This window comes from Podarcis melisellensis (assembly GCF_964234715.1).
Source record: "Podarcis melisellensis genome assembly, chromosome: 16".
Classification (NCBI taxonomy): Eukaryota; Metazoa; Chordata; class Lepidosauria; order Squamata; family Lacertidae; genus Podarcis; species Podarcis melisellensis.
Window position 1 is genome coordinate 38,684,125 of NC_138533.1, and position 21,468 is coordinate 38,705,592.

Here is a 21,468-nt window from a genome sequence, read left to right on the forward strand (position 1 = left end):
GATGCTCTAACAGTTATAGGTGCACTTCAGTTTGCAGAGTATGTTGAGGAAAGATGATCACAAATGCATGTGTTTGAGATGTGCTGTCACTTTGGGGCTGTCTGGTTTAGAGGTGGTTCCATGGACACTGACTCCATCTCCTATCAAATCTCCTGCTGTCCCTTCCCTTTAACTCCTGCCTCAAAACCTACCTTTTCTGAGAGACCTCTGGCTTCAACTCCTTAAATCCTTACCTCCAACTGTAGCCAAGCTTGACTAGAACTGCATTCACACCCATTTTAACTTTGCTACTCTTCTTTCCCACTTTCAATTTTAGACTGCCCCCCTCCTGGGGAGCAGAGGTCTTTTTTGCAGAACAAACAATTGTGAGCCTTACACAAGCAGATGCAATGGAAGCTTAAAAATATACAGAAGAGTCCGGCATCCTGCTCCCACAGAGGCCAAACAGATGCCCACAAGCAGGGCCCAATCATAGGAGCACTCGTCCCTCCTGTAAAGGTAAAGGTAAAGGGACCCCTGATCATTAGGTCCAGTCTTGGCCAAGTCTGGGGTTGCGGTGCTCATCTCACTTAACTGGCCGAGGGAGCCGGCGTATAGCTTCTGGGTCATGTGGCCAGCATGACTAAGCCACTTCTGGCGAACCAGAACCAGAATATGCTGAAGGTGAGGGGGAAGAAGCTGAAGATGAGTGTGCCAGGCTACCTGGAGAGTTCATGACAAAGGTATTATTTTCTTAAACTGGACACATCCTCTTTGGTGATGTTGGCCGTTACACTAGGTATATTAAGCAGATTACAAGGATGCTCCTGAGCTACATTCCTCAAGGGCCAAGCAGATGCCCCAGGGGGAGCCCACAAACAGGGCAAGAGGGATTCCAGCAACTGGCATTCTTAACTTTTCTGCATAATGTCAACAGGTGTTACAATCTGACTACTTTCTGCAGATAGAGGGGGGGGGGGAAAGCAAATTACAACCCAAATCTTCCTCGAATCTCTCTGCTGTTGACATGAGAAGCCAGAAAGGGAATTTCAGTCTTATTTCTAACCACTGGCCTGAGATTTCAAAAGTGCTCACTGCTGTGGCCACAGGCTGTGTCGTAGGATGGCTAAATGATTTAGTGGGTAATAAATATGATTTAAGGGCTCCGGGGTGGATTTTCAAATGGCGGTGAACCTCCCAAGTCCTATCAAGCTGCTATTTAGGCCTCAAAAATACCTCAGAGGCAGAATCAGAGCTACTTTGCAGCTCTATTTCCACTGAGATTGCCTTGGGCACTGGCTATTTACATTTCTCTCCTCCCACCAAATACATTTTCTCACACTTAGAAGCATGCTAACCCTTTCCTCTCCTCCAACTGTGCTTTAAATTACACCCTGCTTAATTTATCTCCCCCAGAGACCTAAGTTTCAGAAACCGGCTGACTGATCCTTCCTTTGAAAACTCAGACACTTTACTGTTGGTTCCACCAGCACAAAGAATAATGAAGAAGGAATACCAGGATTTTGCAGACATGAGTGTACCAATGACTATCACTCAGTCTTCAGGGTTAAAAATCACTTTTTGGTCCTGCAAATACCAAATTCTTTTTCAGAAAAACTATTCAAATTAAGCATATTTGCATTACATCTGCATCATATGGAAATGAAAGTTTTCAAATAATTTCTGACATATATTTTATACATTTAAGAACTGTACAAGTTTGTCACATTTGCCCACACAAAACCACATGTTGCAGACTGCAATTTTCATTTGAGAGTAGGGAAGGCTGGAGTCGAGGAAGTGGAGCACAACCACAGTACCTAGCAGAGATGAGACCAACCCAGATATCACAATTTTTAGGTGTATAAGTGTAAGAGTGGGGGGAGATTTATCTAAAAATGTAAAGCATAAATGCAACAAACAGGTGGTTGAAAACAGGTCCATAACTCATGTACACTCTTCAGAGCCTGCTCTTTCTATGGCTCTCTAGTTTTTCATTCAGTAACGCATGTTTTCTCACTGGTGGAGGTGGCGATGGTTTATAGCTCCCAATTCAAATCAGCACTTAACTTTGTCACACCATTTCTTGTTAAAGAGTAAGACAATAGAGCAGCAAGGTCTTGGACTCTGTGTATGGTTTCTTTTAAGATCACCTGTTCCATATCTGACGCAGAAGGGTCAGATGCTGACAGCATTTGGCCCCGAGTCAGAAAGCAAAGCCTTTTGACTTCTCAAAAGAGTAACTCTGAGAGGTGAAGTGGAGCCTGACAACCAATAAACTCCTATTCTTTATTAAGTATGGACAATGGGGAACTGAACAAGCGTACAGAAGAATAACAATGTGAATGTTAGACTTTATTGTCTCTGTGGCTACATTAATGAAAAACATTAATTTAATATCTACCAGGAAAAATTAGGCAGAGAGCAGTAAGCTACAGCGAAGGTTAAAATGCCATTGTTCTAACAAAGCTAGAAAAGGTTAGAATAACTCCTTTTCATATGTTTCTAAATGACTATAGGTCAAAGGCCTAAGGGAAGCAAGGAAACTTCTGGAAGTTCCTGCACCTCAGTTTTAGTCCAAGGACTAAATTTACTAGTTTTAGTACAACTAGTAAATTTTCTTTACACACCCTTTGCTTATCTCAAGGGAGCCAGGCAGACTCATGAGAAGTCCAATGGCAGGTATCAGAGGCTCTTCTATCAGCTGGCCACACTTTGCTTCCCCAAAGCATACTTTGCCTGTTGCTTCTATACTCCACCGCAGCTCTCCAGGGGGAGTGGCCATTTAAAGATGACACCTGATGAAAGTATAGGCCTGCACATATTTTGATGCAAAAAATGCATTTTAAGAAACGTGCTGAGAATTTAAGCCTTGCTCTGCCCTTGGAAGATACATGAGCATCCTTTCCCCAGTACCACGAGGAAGCAATATGCCAGGTTTGGGCATGACTAAGTGGGGTGAGTGGACTTCTTGCATGCCAGTTTGGCTCTGTGTCACAGTATATCCTGCTGCTTGGCTGTAGAAGCTGCAGAACTTTTTGGGCCTGGGGAGGGAGTATCATTTATCTTGGTTTCTCTGTGAAAACAGGCAGCTTTCAGCTCAACACATGCACTAGACCTTTGCCCATAAGCCCATTTCCATGCAGTAACTGAACATGGAGCCCGTCCCACTGCTTAAACTGGCCTCCAAGTGATAGAGCAACTTTGCATCTGCAGTACCTGTAGAATGAGAGTTATTTTCTCTCTTTAATACAAGGAGTGGTTGAAAAGGCTCCCAGTCAAACTGGGAAACCACTGCCATTCTATTTAGGCTGGGACTTTTCCAAACAGCCGTTGTAGCTGAACAGCAGCTGAGCCCCTGAAGAACAGCAACCAGAAATCTAATTTTTGTAAAAACAGTTGTAGAACTAGACCAATTTTCACAACAGAACTGATGCTCAGTATGGCTGGGATTCACAAGACCAGCCGGTCCTCTCCTCCTTCCTGAATGACCTGGCCAATGGATGCTTGGTTTTGCTGCTTGAGGAAACATTCCTTCTTGCACTCCATGAGCAGCTGGAAATCTCGCCACATTTTCACTTGCTTCAGATTTGGACCGTGGCTTTCCCGCACACTCTTCTGCTTCTCTCGCAGTTTCTGTTACTCAAAAGAACAGTCAAAATCATGCCAAGAAATGTTTCAGAGTTACAACAGTTACCTCACAGTGGGGCACAAACATTTATTTCTCTGAACGAGAGATCCTGGCCTCGACCCAGTACACCCAAAGGAGCATCTCCCCATTGTTCAGCCCCGGACACTGAGGTCCTCCTTCGAGGGCTTTCTGGTGGTTCACTCACTGCGAGAACTGAAGTTACAGAGAATCAGGCAGAGGGCCTTCTCAGTAGTGGCACCCTCCTTGTGGAACACCCTCCCTTCAGATGTCAAGGAAATAAACAACTACACAACTTTTAGAAGACATTTGAAGGCAGCCCTGTTTAGGGAAGTTTTTAATGTTTGATGCTTTATTATGTTTTCATATATGCTGTAAGCTGTCCAGAGAAGCTGGGGAAACCCAGCCAGATGGGTGGGATATTAATAATAATAATTCAATTGCTGCTACTTTGTCTGCGTGGCATTAAAGGTCCTGAATTGACTGGGGCAGCCACTGTTGGGGCAGAACTCAGCATGCATATGCAGAGTGCTCAACCTGTGAGCTACAGCCTGTCCCCTAAATCTGAGCTCCATGCTTAGCACTAAAAAAACACATAGATTAAGTGTTTTATGTATGTTTTTTGTGTGTGCTTTGTGTATGTTGAAATAATAGAAGACAATTTTTGATGACAATTCTGCAAAGAAGATCTAAAACAGGGTTAAAAGGCAATTGAAAATAAACTGTTATCAGGACTACACACATATTAGTCACTGTTCTGTAGTCTGCTTTGTAATCTGGAATGAATAATAACGACAACAACAAGAACCTAATTTATACTCCACCTTTTTCTCCAAGGAGTTCCAGGTGGCACACATGGTCCCCTCCCATTTAATCCCCACAACAACCCTGTAAGGTAGAGGTTAGGCTGAAAGACAGTGACTGGTCATCCTAGTGAGCTTCATGGCTGAGTTGGGTTTTAAAGCCTCCCATGTCCTAGTCTGACCCTCTCACCACCACACCAGACTAACTCTAGAACATAAAGAAAAAATGAAATTAATCTTTACAAGGAATTCTGTCCTTAAAAGTATAACACTTGCATAACTGAATTTATAAGGGAAACGTTAAAGAAAGAAGTTAAGAAAAAGGAATTATTTGTGCAATTCTGAACTTTACAGAAGACGATTAAAAATGTACAGAACTCAGCAAGGGTCTTAGTCAACGCAGCTATCTCAAAAGCACTTCAGTTACTTTCTATAAAAACACCAAGGACAACAGCTGGGAAATGTATCATCTTCAGCCAGTTTCTGTATATACCACTTCAAATTTGATCTAGCAAAGTGTCGCCTGCATTACAATATCTTATCCCCGGGGTTCCTGGGGAATGTGCTGTTTGTAAAAGATAGTCAAGCAGCTTAAGCATTATCTATAGGAAACCGACTTCAGAACTGTTTCCCTATTTTATTTTGAGAAGCCAATTTCTCCCAGCTGCAACAGAATGGTTTTTGGGAGGCTGTGCATAAGGACCAGAATAAACTAATGACAGGCATGAAATGTAGCATTTCTAAAACTGAAAGGGAATATTTTTAAAATAATAACCTATTATTACCTTTCCAAGGTTTTCTTGTTCCGTGATCATCCGGGTGTATTGTTCCCTAAAGAAGAAGATAAAATAAACACATACATACACACACACACATTATTTACAAAGAACCTGCGGATGTGAAGTCAAAATGCTGGAGAATCACGGCACCTGCTGTGGCTGCAGAGACCGGTAACTCGTGACTGCTCCTCTCTGGGGAGCAAGCCTGGGCAGCATGTATGGAGGTCCTGGGCTGCTAGGCAACAAGACTCCCACTCTTGGCTCCACTGATGTGGTCCAAAGGAAAGCAGAGCAATATGTTCAGCACCAGCTTGGCTGCAGGAGTTGCTGGAAGGCACCATCCAACTGTTTTAGGGACTCCACTCCAGATTTGTGTAGGGTTTACTCCTTAACCCTTTCTCCTTCCAAAGATGTCCCGCAAGTCAGCAGGTATGGATTTTTCCTTAGAGTTTACTCTCAAAGCCTTTCTCACAGTTGTGTATAGCTCCAACCCAGCGGAAGTCTAGGATCAGAGTTTTCCTTCTCCTAGATGAGCTACCTTCCCATGTTGTTGAGCCCCATCTGCCCCTCATTTCCCTCTACAGCACGTGCATAAACTGCCTTCTAGCTGTTAGACCCACTATTGGCCTCATCCACTGAATCTGCCAGAGCCTGTCTTCACATGCAGGGGAAGTTCCTGACTCACTGAAGGATTGAGAGCCATTGGTTCCCCTTACCTGGTTCTGCTGGCCAGTTGAAGTCATTTCCTGGAACTGTGGCTACTGTCGTATGCTGACAGTTTCTAGGAGCCACAGGTGAGAGCTGAATGCAGGGTGGGGACCAATGGCGGACAAACTGCCGCAGAAGGAGCATGATGTGTCCCCCACCAGAGGTACTTTCCCGCCCTTAGCACCCCATACACCTCAGCACTTTTAGAGTGTTCAAAGTAGTACTTACTATGTGTGCCAGTCAAATTTACAAGAGCCCTGTAAGGCAGCTCCATATCATTACAGTGGTGCCCCACAAGACGAACGCCTCGCAAGACGGAAAACCCGCTAGACGAAAGGGTTTTCCGTTTTGGAGGCGCTTCGCAAAACGAATTTCTTTATGGGCTTGCTTCGCAAGACGAAAATGTCTTGCGAGTTCCTGTGGGTTCCCCCCTCCCCCCCTTTTCCTAAGCCGCTAAGCTGCTTATCAGCTGATCCGCTGATAAGCCGCTTAACAGCTGATCGCTAAAAGCCGCTAAACCGCTAATAGTGCTAATCCGCTAAGCTGTCAATGGGCTTGCTTCGCAAGACGAAAAAACCGCTATACGAAGAGCCTCACAGAACGGATTAATTTCGTCTTGCGAGGCACCACTGTATACCCAAGTTGCAGGTGAGGGTCTGAGGCTATTTATTCACAATTCCAGTGGACTCTTGAGTAGATGATTCATTATTATTATTATTATTATTATTATTATTATTATTATTATTATTATTATTTACTGTTAAAACACGTATTTGTTGTATATCTTGTCTTATTTCAAGGGTCTAGGAAAGTGATAAAAACCTATTATATTCCATTTGTCACCATCTTATAAGGTAGATTACACTGACTAGGAATGATTTTTCCGAAGCCTGGCAGAGAGCTATATGGCCAAGGGGGATTTGGAGATGAGTGTCCTGCATGTAAAGCCTAGAGACTATGCGCTGAAGGACACTGGTTTCACACATCTAAGCTTCTATAAATCTGTGAGTCATCAAGGTAAGCTGAAAACCCCAAAGGAATTCACTAGATGATAGAAAAACAATAAACTTGAACCCTCCTACTTCAGCAGCCTAGAATGATCCTTTGACTTCACTGAAATCATTGCAACTCTTGGCTCTGTCATCTGAGCAAAATGACAGTTTAACAGTTGACTAAAAGGGGGCTGATCCAAGGACTGGAAGCCTGGGACAGAAAATTCTTCCAGCTGGGAATCTTAAGAACGATAAATCCTCTCAGGCGGGTGTTGTAGCTTTCCACTGGGGAAGGCAGGATAGGATTCCTCCTTTGCTCCCCCTACCCCAGCCAAGACTACTGGGAACTTGCTCTTGTCTCCAGGGCCTGTGCCAGCCATTTACACATTCCCACCCATATATTGAATGTCCTATGGGGAAATGGGATTTGCGCCTGGAACAGGTTTACTCTTGCAGCCCGGGATATCCATCTTTCTCATAACCTGCATGCAGCTGCTGTAATTTGTGCCAGGGCCAAGACGACCTCAACTGCCCCCAAGAGAATGCACATCTATTGACATCCTTCCCCATCACTTTAGGTTCACCAATTGCTCTTTAGTCCCAAGACTTGGAAGGAGAAAAAACAGACAACAGAAAACTAAACTTCTGAATGTCGGGGGGGGGGGGGGTTGGTTGTTTTTTTTGCTATTTATAATGATGCCTGGAAAGAATGCAACTTAATTTTGAAAGTTAAAACTATTTTTAGAGAACAAAATTAACTTTTCACATTCCTCGGTACTGACTCCATGGAACAGAGGATGGGGATCAGAATTAGGGCATTTTTGGTTCATTAGTAAACTGAGGTTCTGCTTATGGGTTGTTTGAGCTCAGTTTACATTCCAGTGCTCGCAAGAAGAGACATTCAGCCCTGAAAGGATTTCTAGAAATCTGCCTTCTCTTTCCATCCTGCACTTATTGAATTTCTGCCTATCAAAGCCTCTGCTTATTTCCAAGATAATTTGCACTCTTCTGTTTTTCCCCCCCTCCACAGGGAGTAGCAAATGGACATTCAGAAGAGTAACTCACCCAGAAGCACCCTGTATTTTACTGTGCAATAAAAAAGCAAAAGTGCAGGAGGCAGACCCAGAAGACACCTGGAAAACGAACACCCCCCCCCCATGACAGATGGGCATCCTGATGTGCCTCTTCATAGCTCTTGCTGCTCCCAGAACTGCCCCTGTCTGCAGCATGGGGAACAGACAAGTGAGTGACTTGGGCAGGAAGAAGACTGAACAGCATAAACTCTGTGGCCTCTTAGGACTGGATGGGATGAGCACTGGACACCCAGCCTCTGACATGCTCTTCCTTCTCTGCATTAACCACTGTAAGCACCTAGATACCAGGCAAACCACAGTGGCCCCAATAAGCTTGGCATTCTAAATACAGTACTTACAAAGTTTGTGAAGTAGCCACTATAGCACACCAAGGTCTGAGTAGGTTACAGCAAACAGACTGAGAACAAAACCCACTGAGCAGAGTAACACTCTCAGTGTTCATCCACTAATTTCCACTGCAACTGTCCTCTCATTTCCACTTTTGCTTTACTATTCCTACTATTTCTTTGCTCAGCATTCAGCTTCTTTCCTCCACTGACACGGATTACATCTCTCCATATATTTGCAAAGGGGTTTGTCATCTGTTCCTGGCTGCTCCTCGATTTAACCACCATAAATGGAGACTCATGAGATCAACAGGCGACATAAAAAGTATTTTGTTCTTCAATGAGCTCTCTCTCTCTCTCTCTCTCTCTCTCTCTCTCTCTCTCTCTCTCTCTCTCTCTCTCTTTCTCTCTCTCTCTCTCTCTCTCTCTCTCTCTCTCTCTCTCTCTGCAGTCCTGTTTTCCTATGGAGAGAATCCTAAATGGAGCCACAGCAAACAAGTGTCACTGCAGAGACTGTTAAGCAGAGGGAACAGAGAATTCCACAAAAACTTAACATGGTCAGTTTCTTCTAGTTCAAGACTAATTACACCTCCATTTCTGAAAAATTGTTTGGAATTAAATCACAGTCCCAAGTGTATCATAGAATCATAGAATTGTATAGTTGGAAGAGGAACCAAGGGTCATCTAGTCCAACCCTCTACAATGCAGCATCTCGGCTAAAGCATCTGTGATAGATGGCCACCCAACCACTGCTTAAAAACCTCCAAGGAAGGGGAGTCCACCACCTCCCAAAGGACTCCATTTCCCTGTTGAACAGCTCTTGCTGTCTGAAAGTTCTTCCTCTTGTTGAGTCTTAATAACCTTTCTTGCCACTGGAATCCATTGGTTCGGGTCCTGCCCTCTGGAGCAGCAGAAAACAAGCTTGTTCCCTCTTCCATGTGGCAGCCCAGGCACGTCAACCCCCTGGGGCCCTAAGTGCCCTAGCCCCCACAACATTTTAAATGGGGGGGGCAGGGCACCCACAAAGTGTGGCGGGGGCCGTGTGCATGCTGTGGGAGCATGTGTGCACAACGTCATAAGGCTGCCACTATGTGCATGAGTGATGTCCGCACTCCAATGTAGCTGATGTAGTGTGCATGCGCCAGTGGGTGTGCTGACTTAGCGGCCCCAGGCGCCCACAGCCGTGGGGGCAAGCTAGCGCCGCTGTGACAGCCTTTGAGGTATTTGAAGATGGCTCTCCTCTCTCCTCTCAGTCTCCTCTTTACCAGGCTAAGCATACCCAGCTCCCTCAACCATTCCTCATCAGGCTTGGTTTCCAGGGAATGGTCTTAAGGCACTAGTGAGCCCAACCTCTTGCTGCAGCTAAGCATGTCTGGGACTGACCAGTACTTGGGATGTTCCTGGGGAGCATGTGTGTGATGCCTCGGGTTCCAGGTAGAAGGAAGGCAGGATATAAATGTAAGAAAATGAGTAAATACCTGATTGCCTTTCTTCTTTCCTGCATATCTGAAGAAACATACAGCTTCATCTCGTCTTTGGCGCGCCGAAGGCTGACTTCTAGGATCTAAGAAGAAACACCTGAATTTAGATACCAACTGCCCTTCCCATGGAAGCAGCATCATCTGACTGAATGACTACAAAATAACCTTTTTCAGACCAACCTTTTTCATGCAGTTGATGTGATGATAGCGGCTTTCCTCCTGAATACACTCTTCATGAAGGGCCTTCACCTCCTAAAACAGGAAGCGCACATTTTTAACATGTATGATGACAAAAAGCCTGCAACATCAGGACCATTTTCAAGGAAAGAGCGCCTGTTGTCAACAGTCACTGATGATTTAATTACTTCCTCTTCAGCCAAAGCAAGCAAAATAATTGCTGTTAAGTTTAACTGGTCCAGGGGTGGATGCAGCCAACCGTTTTGCCACATGTCTGCCCCTGGCAGAATGCCTGCGTGGGCCAAGTGGGGTAAGCCTGAGCGCATGTAAAACCAAGCTGATGAGATATGGAAGGGCAGCTCTGTCCTGCCTGCCTTCCTACCTGCTCCAGTGCAGAACGGTTGCTCTCCAGGCCTGCTGCACAGCTGTCATACTGGGTTTTTTTCTCTCCGCATTCTTGGGTCAATTCCTGGCGGGGGGAAAGGTAGAAGGGCACATGAATTCTATCAGCATGTGGCACCTGGGGAGATCATGTTCTTGTCAGTCCTGCTGCCTAACCTCAGCTCTTGGCACACGGAGGCCCTTACATAAACGGAAAAGGCATCGGGGCACACCACTCATGGGGAAGCCACCAGCTTCGCGGACCGATAGATCAAATAGGGTAAACCACCACGTAACTTGCAAGCTCCCCCCTCCCCCCAACTTTAAAAACATGTATCACTACCCAGCGTCGCTAATGCTTTGGTGGATTAGGTTTCCCACTTGTTCATTCCATAGCCTAGATTTTGACTCGGCTGCATTAAAATTAAGCTCGCGAGATTGTCAAAGGATTGTGTTCCTGTACAAACAGTTTGTACAGATATTCACTTATGCCATGAGATAATCGGCATCACTAGCAACAGAGCACCCTAGTGAAAGGTAAACTACAACCCAGCTTGTGATAGAAAGTATGGCAGGGCATACTATACTGGTGAAGTAGCAAGCAGACCTGGTGTAGGCCAGCCTTCCCTAGCCTGGGCCCCCATCGCTGACGCTGATGGGATTTAGAGTCCAAAACAGCCCCAGAGCCCCAGGCTGGGAAAGGCTGGTGTATTCTACAAATCGTGCTTAAAATCAAAGCTTGCCTTCACCCACGTAATAGAATAACTAAGGTGAGGGGAGCGTATTTCAAATGAGGGTGCAGGACACTAGGAATTTCTCCTACCTTAGGCCCACTGTAATAAATATAAGAAGTATCTCGCTGGGTTACATCAGACCACCTGAGTGTTCTGCTAGGGGGCGTCATTTTAAGAGGTGAAATCTAACTTTTGCAATTTTTTTCAGTGAGGCACCTTATATTTTTTAAGGTTTTGGGTCTGCTATTATTTTTGTGATTGGTCAATATTTAGCTTGGTAAGTCTACATTTGATGAAGAAGTACATAAATTACTTTTGGAAAACCAAAGAATTTAATTTTACCTTCTGAAAATGTCAGATAATGCTAAATAACAACAACAATAAATAATAGCAAAAACATTAACATATAACATAACTGCAAGTACTTGGCAATCATTTATAATGATTTCTATGCACTTTGACACTTATTTTTCTTACCAAGAAAAACTAAATTATATTAATTTATCCAAAATACATTTCAAATTCCCATGTCATGTTACAACATTTTAGCACCCCTCATTTTTGGAATTTGAAAGTTGGAAAATTCAACATGCCCTAATGTTCTGCTCATGTGAATGACCTGAAGGTGACCATCACCCCCTTCCTCTGGCTGGCAGATGAGTACGATGCATCGGAACATGGAGGTTTCACCCTTATTTAAGGCATTTTATCCTTTGCCCTTTAGCAAAAAACACTCTCAGGTTGGCTTTCAAGAGAGCAGCAGCTCCTTCCCACTGTCAGTGGCAGTTCTACCTGCCTTGCTCCCCCCCCCCCCGAAGCTCTCTTTCTGCCCCCCATCAGATCCAGGAGCACAGCTTCTCGCAGGGCCCAGGCCACGGGAACAGGGCAGCTCCTGTCATATAGTTCGCTCATCAGACAGCTAACAAGTTAACCATTGCACCAAAACTTTACACAGGTCCTCTGGATAAATATTCAATAGCTGTCTTCTCTGACCATCTCAGGCTCCTTAGGGCACCAGTTTTCCTCATCTCAGCCAGAGCTTCACAGCAGCGCTCCCCATTCCAACCCTGTCTTGAATTTAGCAATGTCTTAAAGCCACACAGGTTTGTATCTGACACATAGACGCTGCCTTGAGTTTGAGAAAAACACTAACAGACCCAGCAAACAAGCACATGATGAACATACTAAATGGTGCATCCCTGGGAGTCCAATGTAGGAGTGGAATATAGGTTTTTTAAAAAGTAAATACTAACATTCACTCAACTATTATTTCTTCCAATGAGGTTTACACTTGAAGAAACTCTTTAAAATACAGTCATACCTCGGGTTGAATGTGCTTCAGGTTGAGCGCTTTTGGGTTGCGCTCCGCGGCAACCCGGAAGTAACGGAGCGCGTTACTTCTGGGTTTCGCTGCTTGCGCATGTGCAGATGCTCAAAATGATGTCACGCGCATGCGTGGAAGCGGCAAAACGCGACTTGCACACATGCAAAGGCGCAGTTGCGTCTTACGTTCTATTCAGGATGCAAACGGGGCTCCGGAACGGATCCCGTTCGCATCCCAAGGTACCACTGTAGCTGAAAACACCAGATGCAGCTGATCACCTTCCCCAAATGTACATTTTGGCCTATACGATAGAGGCATCTAGCCACAGATCGTGTGGAGCATTACTTAGGGGGAGGCGCTGAGCCTCTTACTGCCATACAGGCAGAACTGCAGGAGAGGCGTTGGGAGAAATCGAGTCGCACTGTAATCAGCCCAAACCATTTGTTCAAACAAACAAAAACAAAAAACAAACAAATTCAAGTCTCCTCTACTCACCTGACACTTCTGTCGCAACTGCCTTAAATCTTTGATAATTGGAGCAAGGCTTGACTTCTTATCAGCCACCATAGTATTCAGTTTTTTCACCTGTTTTATGGGAGGGAAACGCATCACATGAGTATGTTATTAACAGCATAGCAAGAAAGCTGGAAACATGGGGGGGTGGGACGGCAAAGGAAGATTAGAAAGACAAATGGAGAGGGAAAGATCAACTAAGAGACTGATAAATGGAGACTGGCCATATACCCAGCACAAACAGTTTTGGCACACCAGTATACCCACAGCCATGCTGGTCTCCCAAAGTAGATCTTGCAGGCAGGGTGGTGGTAAGATTCAAACAAACAACGCCCTTCCTTCCAAGAGAGCCTTTAAATACAGGGGAGTAAAATCACCATTTCAGACATGTTATCCAGAGTCCGACCCTTCATTTCATCCATTTCGCTCTTCACGGCTGACACTCTCTCTAGCTCCTCCTGTGTATAGCTGTATCCAGAGATACCCTTCTTGTCTTCAATTGCTTGCTGTTAACATAGAAAAAGAAAGACATTTCTGAGTATACGTTCTGACAGCAGACAAGCAAACAGATTCTGAATTGCAACCAATAAATAGTAAGAAAGCCCTATGAAAAGTTAAAGACTGTGTCAGGGGACTGCCATCGGAACTGGGGAGGGAGGCGGAGGGCCGTTGGGATACAGAGAGCCTCCAAAAATCCTGAGGAGCAGTTCCTCTTCCAGCGGTGGGGAAAGCCACCCGTCCAGTGGAGAAGAGGGGAAAGGGCTTGAGGATGCTGCAGAGAGCGAGCCCCAGTGCCTCACCTGGCCAGGCTGGCCAGGAGGGACGCACGCCACTTCCGTCACCCACCTTGCGCAGAGGGGTAAGACACAAGGAGGGGAGGCGGAGGCTTGGGGTGCCTAAGTTCTTATGTAAGGGGAGAAGGGCGACTCCCAGATTCTGCAAGTGACTAAGATGGACATGAACTTTGTGTATCTGCACTGTAAATAGTTTGCACAATAAAACCTGTAAAAGACAGGTCGGAGTCCTGCCTGGTTACTCATGAGCAACCACCACCACCACCACCACCTGACAGACTGCCTAGTTTGTTTTTTGATTAACTGAATCAGGGGTTGTCAACCTGGTCCCTACCACCCACTAATGGGTATTTCAGGATTCTAGGTGGGCGGTTGGGGGTTCTACGGCACAAGCGGAATCCTCCTTCCATCGAGCCCCGGCTGGCGGTAAGGAAATTTTACCATCAAGAAAGATGCATTAGTGGGCGGTGGGTATAAAGAGGTTGACTATCCCTGAACTAAACTATATGAAAATCACTAAGAACAGGTCAGCTGCTGTGGGAAGACATCTCTCCTTAAAGGGCATCTTTGCACAAATCGCCTAGAGGAGCTTCTAAAGAACCAGGTTCATTTGCAATCATCCATTACTTTAATTTGTGGAAGATGAAATAATTCTGAGTGTGCGGTTGTTATTTATTTACTAAGCCATGTCTTCCACACACAGATTAATAATGTTTGATCAAGAAATGGGGGACAACACTTATTATCATCTTACAGCCTCTCTTGCAGCCTGTTCTGCTTTGTTTCAGAAGAAATAAAATGTTTTACTGAGCAGAGAAGAAAACAAAATACACACTTGGTTACATGGGTTTCCATATTTTGCCACAGCTTCTCTTTTAATGGATATAAATATGAGTAGCTTTAGGAAAAAGGCCCATCTCTACACCAAAGCAATTTTCTAGCAAAGCAAGTGCCAGAAGGAACCCTTGAAGCCATGGAAGTGGGCTGGGAGAAGGGCATTGGGCACTGAGCGTCCCTGCAATGATTGTATCTTCACTGACTTCAGGGGCCCAGTTTGTGTCTAAAACTAAACCAAACTGCGGCTTAGGGCAAAAGAGGGAATGTGTGGGTTCCCAAAGCTTAGCGCTACATGTACACCAGGTCAATGTGCATGGGGAAGCCACTTCATTTTTTTAAAAGCAAGGCAAAATTTCAGCTTTTGAATAACAACATGCTAGAACTGAGATACCACATACATAGCTTCTTTTAACATACAATAAAGTCTAGCACATGTCATTAGAACTGTCTCAAAGCCAATGCTAAAATACTGAACCTAAACCAAAGGCTTCACTTAACATTGTTTACAACACAAGTGTAAATGTCAATCTGATCACGAAAACACATATCTCAAACAAATGTGTGGGTGCTCCCTCCCTCTCCCCCTTTCTCCTTTGCTGCTCTGGAACTGCCTCCCAAAAGGCTTTGAATGCTGCCTCTCTAACTTCCTTCAAATCCTTCCTCAAAACCCACCCTTCCTGTGAAGCCTGAACACATGTAACTGACACAGTTGAATCTTTCCCCCCTATCTCCACCCCTCCCATGCTGCATTTTTGACTGTAGGTTCCTTGGGGCAAGAAGCTCTCCCCTCCTGCATTGTGTAAAGCACTTGGTGCCCTGGCGGTGCTGGAACAACCCCGGGCTTGGCCTGCTTGGCTTTGCAGGAAGAGCTTGAAGCTAGAAGATTCATCCTGGCTACCTGCATTTCGTGGTATGGACAGGAAGACAGAATGGCCCATTACCAGCTGCTGCTGGATATCCTCGTGGCGTTGTTTTAGGAGCTCCTCTGTTCTCTGCAGGATGCCGTACTCAGCTGTAATTTCTGCTATATCCAGGCGCTTCTTTTTGTAAAGCGTGTTTTTGCTCCGAAGCTTATTAACATACCGCTTAAACTGAAATGAGAGATAACAGGGACCTTTGAAATATGAGGAAGTTAGATTTAGCACACACTGTTACACCCCGTCAAAATGTTTTGGGGCGCCCTTCCTCTCTATTAAGTATGTATCTCCTGTACATACCGATACCAAAACAACCTTTTTTAAAAATAGGAAACCACATTTCTTTTTTAAAAAATCTGTGATATAAGTAACCTTTCTAAGTGTAAAAAATTGTGCTGCTTTTAAATAACAAATGCTTAAAGGCTGCCATCACTGGCAGTCTGAGACCCCCAGAGTAAGTGTATGTTCTATAAATAGCGTTGCAGGCAAAGAGCCCATCCTGAAATCAGCCCAGATCATCTGCCATCCTGTGCAGGGTGGTGATGCTTTGTCTACCTTGCTGTGCTCCCGTAACTATTTTTAAAGCCAAACACTGTGGACATTCTTAGTGAAAGAACAAACCCACCTATTGCTCAGTGTGTGTTCAACACAGACCAGGCTATGTGTACCTTTAAGAACAGTCTTTTCTGCTGTGCCAAGGCTCAGGACAAGGTCACAAAAGTCACACAAGAAAACAAGTGCATGATCATTCCAGGTTTTGGCAGGGTGCGGAGCCCCAAAGCAGAGGCTGCTGTGGAAGCTCTGCTCATTTCAGTGGGGCTTGCACAGGAATCTCCCTAGCAGATGTTTGTTTTTTGCTTAAAATAAAATAAAAGGCCCCCTTTCCAGCAACAGCATTTGAAAGAGAGAGGCCTATATTGCCCACCTAGGAGTGATAACCTTGGTAATAAGTTGCTTGCACACCTAAAATGGCATCTGCAGCACTTCGGTGGTCTTAAAAGAAAAGAAAAAAGGAACCAACTCACTTCCATTTAAGAAAAGTTTCCCTGCCTGAGGGGATTCTGACTTGCCATAGGTGAGTCACAGGGTTGTTTACCTATGAAAGTCAGACGGATACTGATTGCCCTGTCAAATCTGATCTTGCCTGCAGAATTCAGCATCCTGATAACCTCAGCTTTCCTTTTTTTTTTTAAGAAAACCAAGCAACTCTCTTGCATATACACATGTACAGTGACAGGTTTGATAGTGTGCAGCCAAAGCCTTGATGCGAGCTTCAAAGCCAGGCAGGAGCTCTGTTGAGTTTCCAGTGCTCCGGGCAGGAGTCGCCCCACACGGATTGGCAAAAGCAGAAATAATGATGTAAACAAAGGACACATAATGCAACAATCGCATAATTTATACAGGTCACTGAATCCCGATTTTCCACACACATAATTACTTTTGCATAAAGTTTTACTTTAAAAAAAAGAAACACTTGATACTATAAAATACACTAAAAGTAAATGCTGGGATAACTAAGTGGGTGGAGCATGTGACTCTTAACCTCGGGGTTACTGGTTCAAGCCCCATGTTGGGCAACAGCTTCCTACATTGTGGGGGGTTGGGCCAGTCCCCACCTAACTGCCTTCTTACCTACCACCAGTCCAGGGAGTGGCACTGGCTGAGAGCTCCACGGTCTTTTGCCCTTGAGGAGCTCAACGGGGAGAAGGATTGGGGTGCAGGAGCTGGCCTTGGCTCTGCCTCCATCCACTATTGGCCTCCTGCCTTCCACCCCAGCACTCCAAGGGTTATCAGCAACCACCTTGGACCACCTTCTTCCCTGGAGATCCAAACTGCTTCTGAGCATGCTCAGACTTGAGGCCACTTCCTCAGCACTGCACATCCTGGGGAATCAAGTGGTGGGGACAACTTTCAAAGGGAAAGGAATACTGTGCTGACAGATTGTGAGGAGCGGGGAAAGTACTGCCTGATCAAGTCCATTCTGCTTACAGAGCGAGAAGAAAGTGAGGCCTCAAGGTCTTCCAACCAGCTGAACCAAATGGTTGAACTGAGCAAGTACAAGATTACAAAGTCTTCCCTGCAGCCGGACTGCTTGGCATTTTGGTGAAGTGTGGGTCTAAACCTGCCACAGCCGCTAACAACTGAAACCATTATGTAAAACAAGCATCTATCACGCTGTCTTCTCAGGAAAGAGAGGATTATAAAAGTACAGGGAAGTCATGACAAAGCAAAACTGCAGTGAGAACAGAGATGTTATTTACATAGCAAAGAAAAGAGGGCTTTGCAAAACAAAGCATCACACAGCGAACCTTTTGACTGAATACCAAAGAAGTTCAACTCCACAAGAGGAACTATCTTGAAGGGGCCTTTCCTGCTCTGTTGTACTTCTGGCATTCACAAAGTAATTGGATGCAGATGTTCAAGTGTGATTGTTCTCTCATTACTGTGTGTTGTTGTGGGGCAATCACAGGCACCTACTGAGGGCATCAACCCCAAACATATATCTTCCATCTGACAGCTTTCAGCACTGGTGGTGGTGGTGGTGTTAACCTCCTTTCTGCAGCAACAGGAACGCTCAAATAGCCCTTTAAATAAAGTAAGCACAAAACAAGACCACCTCCTTTCACAGCTTCAATCCCTTGCCATGAAAGAATCATTTTGTTTTAAGAATTATTTTCCTTTGCTAGGATGTGCACCTTAGGACATTTCCTTTGCTGCTAGAGAAAGGGAGGAGCTGACTGCCTCAATCCTTCCAGTTTTACCTGAACAAGTACAGGATCAATTCTTGCACAAGTGAACTGCTAAGATGGAAGTGCTCCCATCACTCCTAAAATAATAATAATAATAATAATAATAATAATAATAATAATAATAATAATAATAATAATAATAATCATCTGTTCTGGGAAACCCTTTGGCATTAAACCTTCCTGGATTTTTGGTTGCTCAACTGGGGAAACCTTTTCACCCTGAGGGTTTCGTTCTCCTGCAGGAAACTCTCCCCACATGCCAGTAGTGGTGGGCGGAGCTGGAAGCAAAAGTGGGGAGGCTTCCTTCCAGTCACACAGAAGCTAGTGGCCTCTCACCCCTCTCCCCACATTTCTGCTTCCATGGAAGCAAGGGCTCAAAGGCACATTCTAGCCTGGCAAAGGACCTGGTGAGTGGAGGGCAGAGAGCAGGACTGATGGGGGACACGGCCTGGAGGGAGATGAAAGAGTCAGCTACAGGGGCATGGCTGCACTTGGCTTGCAGGCTGGAGGTTCCTGCCATTAAACTGTTCCTGCCTGTGTGGTTTCCTGCTGCTTGCCCTGTTCTGTGTCTGGAGAAGCAAAAGGTGTTTATTAAGATGGTTCATTTATTTACGGTACACCCTTCCCCAAAGGAAACCCACCCTCTGAACTGCAGAGTGTCAAGAGCGGAGGGAACCTGTGGCCCTCCAGATGTTGCTGGCCTGCAACTTCCATACTGGTTGGGGTGATGAGAGCCACAGACTCCCCACTCCTGTCCTATGATAGCCCTGGACTGCTCACCATTGTGGAAGGAGGAGAGCAAAATAAGCCTGGAAACACAAAGGGAAAACATTTTTTAAAATAAATACACAAGTCAATGTAGGTTCCTGAGAACATTCTTAATTAGATACTGCGAGACTCTCTTTAACTGCCTCAGCAGGATGCCATAGAAAAATGTTTGCAAAAGATATATATTGAAGATGATGGAGCAGATGGCCAATCTTCCTGCCAGTCCAATTAATGCAATACAGACAATCCCAAGCAGTTAAAAACATTTAGTCTAAGCAAATCTCTGGCTGTGACAAGCTCTCAACAGCCATTTGCAAGATATCACAGATCTTATCTTGGACAGCCATTTTGGGGTATGATTTATTACAGCCACTTCCATTCCCAATTATGGAGCTGAAAAGCACCACCCATTTCAGTGAGGTCTGGAGGGTGCATAAGCAGCTTCCTGGCTTCCGCCTAATGCTTGTGGAGAAGCTGACTTCTACTGAAGAAGAAAAATATCCTGTGGTCGTCTTGTAGGAGAGGCCATTCGGGCCATTATAAAATATCAGTATTAGGGAAACTGTTTCTGGGCCACACATGACTAAGGCTCCTGTTTGGCCTGGCTGGGACCAGGGATGACAAATGTCTTTTAATTTATAGTAAAGACCTCTCTCTTAATCCAGAACTTTGTGCCTTAAAGTACATCTCTATTAATCACCAGGGAAACCTAAGTGAATGTCCCATATTTAAAGGAAGAAAAATGTTTTGAAACAGCTCTGGTGCTTCAAAATGTCCAGTACTTTTTGGAAAACCAAGTGTCACCTTAAGGGGCACCAGGCACCTCTTGCTGGTGTACACCTCAGTGGCAGGCATGCGAGAAGGCACTCTCCGATTCCACCCATAAGGCTTGCTTTAGCCGCATGTTTTTATACATGAACTGGAGTCCACCCTAAACCTGTAGTGAAGAAATGCCCAGGTTCAGAATTGCCCTGAGGTCTCCTTAGTAGAACCACCAGCACCTGGTCTGGATATGTCCCCTGAAGGGACATCACTTGCAGCTGTGGGCAGATTCCCAGTAGACAACCATGACCCATGACACAGCCTGGCACGCTGGTTGGCTGGTTTCTGTTCTTCTTTTATTATGCATTTTGTGTTCTCGTTTTGTACTTTTATGTTGTGAACCACTCTGTAATCTTTGGGTGAAGGGAAGTATATACATTTAATAATTATTAATACTTATATTAATAATTTATTTGTTTCCTTTATGCCCTTTACCATACAATCTGAGGGTGAGTTACAACAATTTAAAAATAAGGTATTAAAAACCGTTTAAAACAAATTACAATCCAGAGAGATAAAGTATAGTTATGTGTGTGTATAACGTCAATCATGCTCTGGGAAGCAGCATCTTTAGTAATTCAGACCAGTCTATTTATTCTGCAATACACTCAATCATACTGGAAAAAAGCCTTCTTAGTTCTTGGTGGAAAGCCGCAGATGAGCAAGATGAATGCTTTATCCATTCGAGTGAGTGCTCCAAGAGCATTCATGTGTGCTAAGCCACATTTTACACCTGAGCCACACCGTAAGTTTGACTTCACTGACAGTTAATGCCCTGCTTCCAAAGTTCCTGGCTTCTGTAGCTGTATGTCAGGTGACTGTCTGTGGCTGCAGTCCAGCCTAGGGGTTGGCTAGGCTGACGGCTGCCAAGGGCGAAGAGCCAGGGGTGTGTGTGCAAAAATCAGGCCTTTCCACTCTGGCTTGGAGTGGCTAGGAGTCCGTCCGCCTGTCCACATGCTCCCCAGGCCAGGCCAGGCCAGGTAGCCAGGTGACGTGCACATTCTCCTCTGGCAAGAGCACAAGGGGCAGGGAGAACCAATACAGCTCCATGCCCAGGGAGCCCAGGTCCACCTCTGATGCACTTAAATGAGTAAACCTCATTTAAAACAATGAGGCATATAGGATGGCACTGTAATCTCCACCCCAGCTCCCAAAGCAGGAGCCTATTTTGAACAGGCTGAAGGAATAGAAACAGTGGCTCTGCCCACTAACTCACTTTGGCAGAGACTCCCCAATCCCTTTGTTCCAGGGCAAATACTGAGAGGCTTTTGCAGCGTTCCACCCCCCCCCCCACGTACAATTATGTACTTCAGTTACAGGCAAAAGGGAATGAAGAGCCAAAAGGCAGAAAGGCAGGACTCTGACCAAGATTCTGTTGCTTTTCAGCTCTGAAACCGGGTCTGAAACCAGACTGAGAATTGGTATAATCCAAAAACACTTTGGAGTTAGACCTTCACCATATACCTTGCTCCCCTGAAAGCTGTTTTGAGACTGGATAACTATTAAGTTCAGTGATGTCCAAGGAGCACTTTTTCAACAGATGTCTAATCACTGCCTAAACAGTGGGGACTTCAGGCTCTCCCAGCAAGGGCTTCGTGATCTCTTCTGCCTTATCCAACCACTAATCAGACAGGAGAGGC

At 45.1% G+C, this 21,468-nt stretch overlaps 1 protein-coding gene and 2 long non-coding RNA genes across 4 annotated transcripts in view; 1 reads left to right on the plus strand and 2 right to left on the minus strand.

The window, feature by feature from the left end:
- LOC309359302 overlaps nucleotides 1–8,642 on the plus strand; it is a 43,805-nt gene extending 35,163 nt beyond the window's left edge. The window contains exon 3 of the long non-coding RNA XR_014163803.1: nucleotides 7,941–8,642. This is a non-coding gene — a long non-coding RNA (uncharacterized lncRNA). The remainder of the gene's footprint in view (nucleotides 1–7,940) is intronic.
- IFT81 (intraflagellar transport 81) overlaps nucleotides 2,238–21,468 on the minus strand; it is a 48,297-nt gene continuing 29,066 nt past the window's right edge. For both annotated transcript variants that reach the window (XM_081892794.1, XM_081892795.1), the window contains exons 12-19: nucleotides 15,513–15,662; nucleotides 13,318–13,446; nucleotides 12,923–13,012; nucleotides 10,371–10,457; nucleotides 9,992–10,063; nucleotides 9,809–9,894; nucleotides 5,217–5,262; nucleotides 2,238–3,615 (exon numbers count right to left, since the gene is read on the minus strand). In XM_081892794.1, coding sequence (XP_081748920.1) covers nucleotides 3,433–3,615; nucleotides 5,217–5,262; nucleotides 9,809–9,894; nucleotides 9,992–10,063; nucleotides 10,371–10,457; nucleotides 12,923–13,012; nucleotides 13,318–13,446; nucleotides 15,513–15,662 — 843 coding nt within the window. In that variant the 3' untranslated portion in view covers nucleotides 2,238–3,432. The remainder of the gene's footprint in view (nucleotides 3,616–5,216; nucleotides 5,263–9,808; nucleotides 9,895–9,991; nucleotides 10,064–10,370; nucleotides 10,458–12,922; nucleotides 13,013–13,317; nucleotides 13,447–15,512; nucleotides 15,663–21,468) is intronic.
- Nucleotides 7,933–9,801, minus strand: LOC309359305. The gene is made up of 2 exons (XR_014163807.1): nucleotides 8,282–9,801; nucleotides 7,933–8,238 (listed from the first exon to the last, which is right to left on the minus strand). It is a non-coding gene; the product is annotated as an uncharacterized lncRNA (long non-coding RNA).